The sequence below is a fragment of the Corvus kubaryi genome, unplaced genomic scaffold (assembly GCF_017639235.1).
Source record: "Corvus kubaryi isolate FWS band 111438036 unplaced genomic scaffold, C.kubaryi_AGA036_p1.0 134, whole genome shotgun sequence".
NCBI classification, from domain to species: domain Eukaryota; kingdom Metazoa; phylum Chordata; class Aves; order Passeriformes; family Corvidae; genus Corvus; species Corvus kubaryi.
This window is the reverse complement of record NW_024580668.1, coordinates 2,596,580-2,602,949: the sequence shown is the minus strand read 5'-3', so window position 1 is coordinate 2,602,949 and position 6,370 is coordinate 2,596,580. Positions and strand designations below refer to the sequence as shown.

At 47.6% G+C, this 6,370-nt stretch overlaps 2 protein-coding genes across 3 annotated transcripts in view; both read right to left on the bottom strand.

Moving 5' to 3' along the window:
- Positions 1-627, bottom strand: part of CASS4 (Cas scaffold protein family member 4) — a 19,165-nt gene extending 18,538 nt beyond the window's left edge. Inside the window, exon 1 of one of the 2 annotated variants that reach the window (XM_042045320.1) lies at positions 261-627. In XM_042045320.1, coding sequence (XP_041901254.1) covers positions 261-305 — 45 coding nt within the window. In that variant the 5' untranslated portion in view covers positions 306-627. The remainder of the gene's footprint in view (positions 1-260) is intronic. The other variant, XM_042045338.1, reaches the window with a different exon arrangement.
- Positions 628-1,756: 1,129 nt separating this feature from the next.
- Positions 1,757-6,370, bottom strand: part of CSTF1 (cleavage stimulation factor subunit 1) — an 8,741-nt gene continuing 4,127 nt past the window's right edge. Inside the window, exons 5-7 of the mRNA XM_042051193.1 lie at positions 5,379-5,576; positions 4,493-4,883; positions 1,757-3,232 (exon numbers count right to left, since the gene is read on the bottom strand). Of these exons, the coding sequence (XP_041907127.1) occupies positions 2,973-3,232; positions 4,493-4,883; positions 5,379-5,576 (849 nt within the window). The 3' untranslated portion in view covers positions 1,757-2,972. The remainder of the gene's footprint in view (positions 3,233-4,492; positions 4,884-5,378; positions 5,577-6,370) is intronic.

The window sequence follows — 6,370 nt, the reverse complement described above, 5'->3', positions numbered from 1 at the left end:
GACTTGTGCAGAGCCACAAGGTCCCCCCGGAGCCTCCTTTGCTCCAGGCTCAGCCCCTTTCCAGCTCCCTCAGCTGCTCCTGGGGCTCCAGAGCCTTCCCAGCTCCGTTCCCTGCCCTGGACACGCTCCAGCCCCTCAAGGTCTCTCTTGGCATGAAGGGCCAGAACTGGAAGAGCCTCATCAGCGCTACTTCCAACATCACCAAGAATCCCACTGAATTCAAGCATCAAACCCTTCCCTACTCAAAAAACCAGACCTACCTGTGCAGTTGTGTTGCTCCTTGGCTTTGCATCCATTGCTGTCATTCCCCACTCGGAGTAAGACAGAGAATCACAGTGGGACGGGGACACTTCAGCCTTACACAGGCACCGCGTGTTGGGAACTCCGCCTCAGCAAAGTCCATCTGACAGCTCTGCCCCTAACAGCACCGACAACTTGCAAACAAGGTATCATGCAAGATAATATCTGTGACAACAGAAGATGAGAGGACAGAATAAAACCCAAAAAAAAACCCCCTTTTGGCGACTAGAAGTAAGAAAAATGTGCGCAAGCGGGATTTTCCTTGGTCTGCGTGCCACCAACTTGTTGCAGTGAAGCAGTGGGAAGTCTGAGCCCTCTGCTCATGCTCCTGTGTTTCCTCTTTTGCAGCAGTGAGCTCAAGGCTATGGCACAACAAGGAGCTGCACAGGCTTGATAAGACACTGCTGCCACAGGATTTCGCAGCCAGGTTTTCCTGGTTTTCCAAGTAGTCTCAGCTTTCACGGCCCTGAGGGCAGCAGGAAGCAGGAGCCCATCAAGAATGGGCACTCAAGGCACCTCCAGACTTCCACAGGGAAAGGTGATTCCAGAGAGTCATGGAATGGTTTGGGTTGGAAGGGACCTTAGGGACCACCTCATTCCATGGGCAGGGACACCTTCCACCAGACCAGGTTGCTCCAAGCCCCCTCCAACCTGCCCTTGGACATTAAATTTCACACCACGGTTGCATTTCCTCCCTCAATAGGACGAGTTCAGTTTTTCCCAGCCCTTCTTTCTCCAACAGAAACCCACCGACCTTCTGGCCTCAGAAGATGTCCAGGACATGGAAAGGCAGCAGGGCGCCAAGGGCAGGATGGTTTTGTGTTAACAAAGGAACTTTCTGCACTTGCACTGCAAGTTACAGCCCACAGAACTGAGGAAGCCCGAGGTGAGAGCTCACACATTGTTCACAACCACAGCGGTGCTTGAACATGTAAACCACCAAGAGGGTTCTAAAAGTAGATTCCAAACACCAAGAACAAGTGCATTAATTATGGACAGGTGCTTCAGCAGAATTAAAAAAGGTGGCACCAAAAAAAAAAAAAAGCCACTGCTGTCACCCACCCCACATCACCCTCAGTGACTGTGTCAGGACTTCCCTTTTCCCTCCCCCCAGCTCTGCTTCTCCTTGTTTCTCCAGCAAAAAAGCCACCAGCATCACTATCTCTTGCCACCACTGCTTCTGAAGAGTCAGACACTCAGAGGCAGAGGAGCAAAGAGGACTGAGCCTCAGAAATGTTTTGCATACAGGGAGCTTTTCAAGAGAAAATGAAATTTCATTCTTTTAAAAAGAACATCCCACATTCTCCACTTGGAGTCTGTAATTGCACCTGATTCAGGTGTAACACAACAAATTCATCATTCCCAAGTCCCCAAAGCCCCAGCCTCCCATATTTGATCCACTTCTCTTTTGTTATATAGAAAACAAATACAATCCCTTTTTTATGTATCAAAGAGCTTTTTAAAAAGCAATCTTTATTTAAATACAAACAAAACCTGTACCCTCACCAGCCCTTGACAATTCCTCAGTGTGATGGGAAGTTAATCCAGCAGCAAGAACCACCTCACATCGAAATTCCCTCATGAAGGCAAGTGCTGAGCTCTGAGCAAAGGAGCTCCCAGCTGTGATGCCCAAAAGCTCTGCACGAGGAGGCCTCCAAGAACAAGTTTAAGGCTCTGCTCAGGCAGATCTCGGAGAACAAGTAATGAATTTTCCAACTTAGAGAAGTTTTAAGCACAGTTTCTTAACGATGGGCACTGGGTTTGTGACTAATTAAAAAAGAATGTAATTCAAGTGCTGTGTAACAGATATAGATGAATGTTTCTCGGTCCAATGGAACAGTGACATTTCTGAGGTACATACACAAAAATTCAGATGCACAAGTTTCTTTCTTTGAGAGGATACTAAAGGTCTCTAAGGCAAAATTATTGTCATTTTCACCTGCAGCAGCACTGTCACATTTTAGTTGCAATGTGGATATTCCTTAAAACGATTAGAAATTCACTTTGAGGTCCCACTTGTTAAGCTAAATTCAAAATGAGATGAAATCTGAGTTTTAACACCAGAACTAGAAGACCATTTCTTGAATTCATCTGAACAGTTTAAAATCCTGTTTGAATTCTTATGGCACAACTCAGAACTGAAGGACCACTTGGCCAATAAACAAAAAACACAAAAAAGAATTCACCAAAACCCCAGACTGAAAGATAAAAACCAGAGCTTTACAAACAATGAATTGTGGCTGAAGGCAGCTTAAGGCTTCATTAATCTACACCAAGTTTTGCTGCTCTTTGTGTGATCTCTTCTCTACCACAGTTCAGTGGGATTGCACAAACACAACTCAGAGCAGAACTGGCTCCTTCTGCCCAGTTTGAGCAAGACACAGTCCCATTATCCCTTGTATGATTCAGAAAGGCAGGGGAACAAGCTTAGCCCTTCCTGCCAGGATCATTTTATTCTCCACCCCCCTCCCTTCAGTACAATTAGAGATGACTTAAAAAATTAAACCACGCACACTAATAAAAAAATTAGTGTGGGGTGAAGAGCGTCAGTATTTTGTTATCTCCTGCCACGTCTGACAGAATTCAGCCCGGGCCCAGCGCGGCTTCCCCGGAGGCAGCTGTTGGCAGTACAATCCCACAGGGCTGCAGCAGCTCTGCTTGCAAAGCTCTCCTTAGTCTGTCGTGGACCTCCTGTACCAGAACCTGGCCCTGTAGTCGTCACTGCAGGTCATGAAGCCGGGGTTGGTGGGCGAGTGCACGATGCAGCGCACGATGCTGTTGTGCCCCAGGGACAGGAGGTTCCTGCGCTCGGCAGTTCTGGAATCCCAGCAGCACAGACTTATGGTCCTTTCATCTGGGAGCAGCACGTAATCTTCTGTGTGGTTGAACACAGCCTGAGTCCTGTGTACTTGGCGGCCACTCAAACCAGCACCTAAATACAGGCAGCAAAATAGTGACTTTTAGGAAATTTGCAATGCCTAAGAATAATTTTCTGTAAGTATCAACTTTCTACAAAGGAGCTGTAGAAAGCTCTGCTGTCCAACCGCTTCCACAAGCGACAAGTGATGCAGGGATGAATATTCTTTTGTAGTTACAGGACCAGGAAGATTTGAGTCCAACCTGTGACCCATCCCCACCTCATCACCCAGCCCAGAGCACTGAGTGCCACATCCAGCCCCTCCTTGGACACCTCCAGGGATGGGGACTCCAAACATCCCTGGGCAGCTCCTGCTAAGGCCTGACCACCTTCTGCATGGGGAAATTCCTCCTGGTGTCCATGTATATATTCTAAAACTACCTACTGCAGCTGTGCCAAGTCCAAGCCTTTACCTTTAAGAGTATTTTTGCCTGAGGCTTTCAGCTGTGACCAAGGGGAAAGAGCACAGAGAGGAGAACCCACAGACTCTGGTGATCCTTGAGGAATTTCCAGTGTATTTATCACATGGCACACGTTGTATGACCTGCCTTGGCCATACCCTCAGATAAAATGTGCTTCCTATACAGACACTGACAGCGCACCGCACACACCAAATCCTACCTGGGATCCCGCACAGGTTTCCCGGGAAAGTGCTGCTCCCTGCTGGCCGGGAGCAGGAGTGCAAAGAGAGCTACAAACCCCAAAGCTGACACACACCAATCTTCGGCATCTTTTGTGCTCCTACTGCTTAAGCACATCAATGCTTGACCCCAAAGGCTCTCCACAGTTGCTGTCACATGCAAAGCTTCCACAGCCTTCCTTATTCCCTAAATCCTGCTGAGATCCAAGCATGCTCCAAGGATGACTACCTCGCACACAACTGCAAACTTGAAGCTTGTAGGTACATTTCAGAGTATTGCAATGGCTATAGAGCCACAAGAGTTAATGGTTAAATCAACTGCCCTGAAGTAGGTTCAGTGTTTCTTATTTTTCCCTAATTCAGTGGTAACTTCCCTCCAAAACAATGGAGTAACGATGTCAGAAACTTCTCCAGATCTACTCTGACTAAATACGTTTACACTGACACACACAAGCACAGCTTCTCTTCTGGAATTAGTCTACAGGAAGTGTTTTCAAAAATCTGGGGCAATTTATCCTCAAAGCAGCAGTTTCTCCATTGCCTTTAGGAATCATTATTGTTCTGACAGTATTTCCAGCCCTGCCATGGCTCAGCACCTGGAAAAGAAGGAGGCTGGAAGGTCACCTGCTACGTACCTGTGTATTTCACCAGCGTCCGACCAGTGGATATCTCCCAGAGCTTAGCTACAGAGTCTTTCCCACTGGACAAGATATACTTGGAATTTTTGGAAAAAATGGCAGAGCAGACTTCAGCTCCATCGTGTGCCTTCTCAAAGGTGGTGATGCAGCGGTTGGAGACCCCATCCCAGAGTTTGATGCAGCCGTCCTTGCTGCCCGTCACGTACATGTTGGCGCTGGCGTTGTAGCTGACGGAGCAGATGGCGTCCGTGTGCTGGTCCTGGGGGTTGCAGGACACAAAGCACTGAAAGGTGTTGATGTCATACAGGCGTAATGTTGGGTGCTGGGTCCCCACCAGGATGAAATCCCCAGAAGGGTGGAAAGAAATGGAGCGTAACATCTCTGCTTCCTGTTGGATTAAATATGCACAGTGGGGTGAGGAAGGAAAAAATCTGAAATGGGAGGGTTAGTGCTGGTGGTGTTAAAATGCTAAAACACTACTGAAATTATCAGCACACAGCACAAATAATGGGATTGAAGGGACAGGCTGCCTGTGGCTGCATTGTAGCTTTTGTCCTAGAGCAGCCTGCAGTGCCTCCTCATTTTTGGGATATCACATTGCCCCAGCCCACCAGCACCTAATCCCAAATGCTCCTCCAAAACAAAGATAATAAAATTAACTTCCAAGTTATTCATATTAGAGTTGGTCTAATGAACAAAAAGCTGACTGGCACTCATTTAAATACAGGTGTCCATGATGCACAAACTCAAGACACAATGTCTGTAATGTCTGCCAGTGTTGCACCTGTGTCCCCCTGCACCCCGAAACCCTGAGGCACAGGTCAGCTCACAACACCTCAGCACTCAAACATCTGAGCTGTGGCTGCTCTGAACAGTATCTCACCTGGATATACTTGAAGGCTCTTTTGGCAGAAGGTTTTGAATAATCAAACAATTTAAGTGTGTAGTCCCTCGACCCAGATGCCAGGATCTGTTCTGTTGGGTGGAAAGCCAAACACGTCACTTCATCCACATGATCGTACAGAGTCCGGATCACCGGGTGGTTTTCCATGTTCTGCTGGGCTGTCTCATTCATCATGACCTACAAAGAACATTTAACATCTTGCTGTTGGAAAATAGAGCAGGTTTTTGACAAGAAAAGTAGGTTTTAGGCTTGGCAGAGTGAATGAACAGCAGCTCCTTTCTGACACGACCAGGCACTGAGTCTGTTCCCTTCATTATCTGAAGGCCCTTTACATGTCAACAAGTAAGATCCCTGTGTCTTTATGAAGGTCAAAACTACTTGGCTCAAGGACAAAGCAGTTTCAGTGGCAGAGAACTGGTGCAAGAAAACATCACCTTCATAAAGAGCCCAAAGCAAAACACTGACTGCTGGAAGAATCGAGAGAAGCTGCACCAAAACTGCAGCTCTTTGCTGACCATTTGGTGTGTGCTCTGAGCAAAAAAATCCCACTTTTCATTGCCACCTGCTAACTGCCTTGGAGAAAGATGAAGCAAATCAGTGTGTGAAACAGCTCTGAAATACCCAGTGGAAACATTGGTGGCCGTGGGGGCTGCAGAGGCCACAGGTGGGTTCAGCATGAACTGTGGTCAGACAATACAGCCATGATCAGCACCCAGCAGAAGCCACTTCTGGCTCAGTTCTCTCCCTGCTGCCAGGAGTGACACCAGTGTCCCTGCCCTGGTTCTTCTTCCTTCAACAGGACTTTACAAGCAGCTGCTGGAGTAGGGAATATGTTGAGACAGGTATTTAGTCCAACCCACTGAGGCAGCCACAAGGTACAGGCATGGTATGGAGAGAACTCCCAGAGTGGTTACATTTCCCGAGTTATCCCAATGGGCATGGCATGGACAGAATTCCCAGTATGACAATCC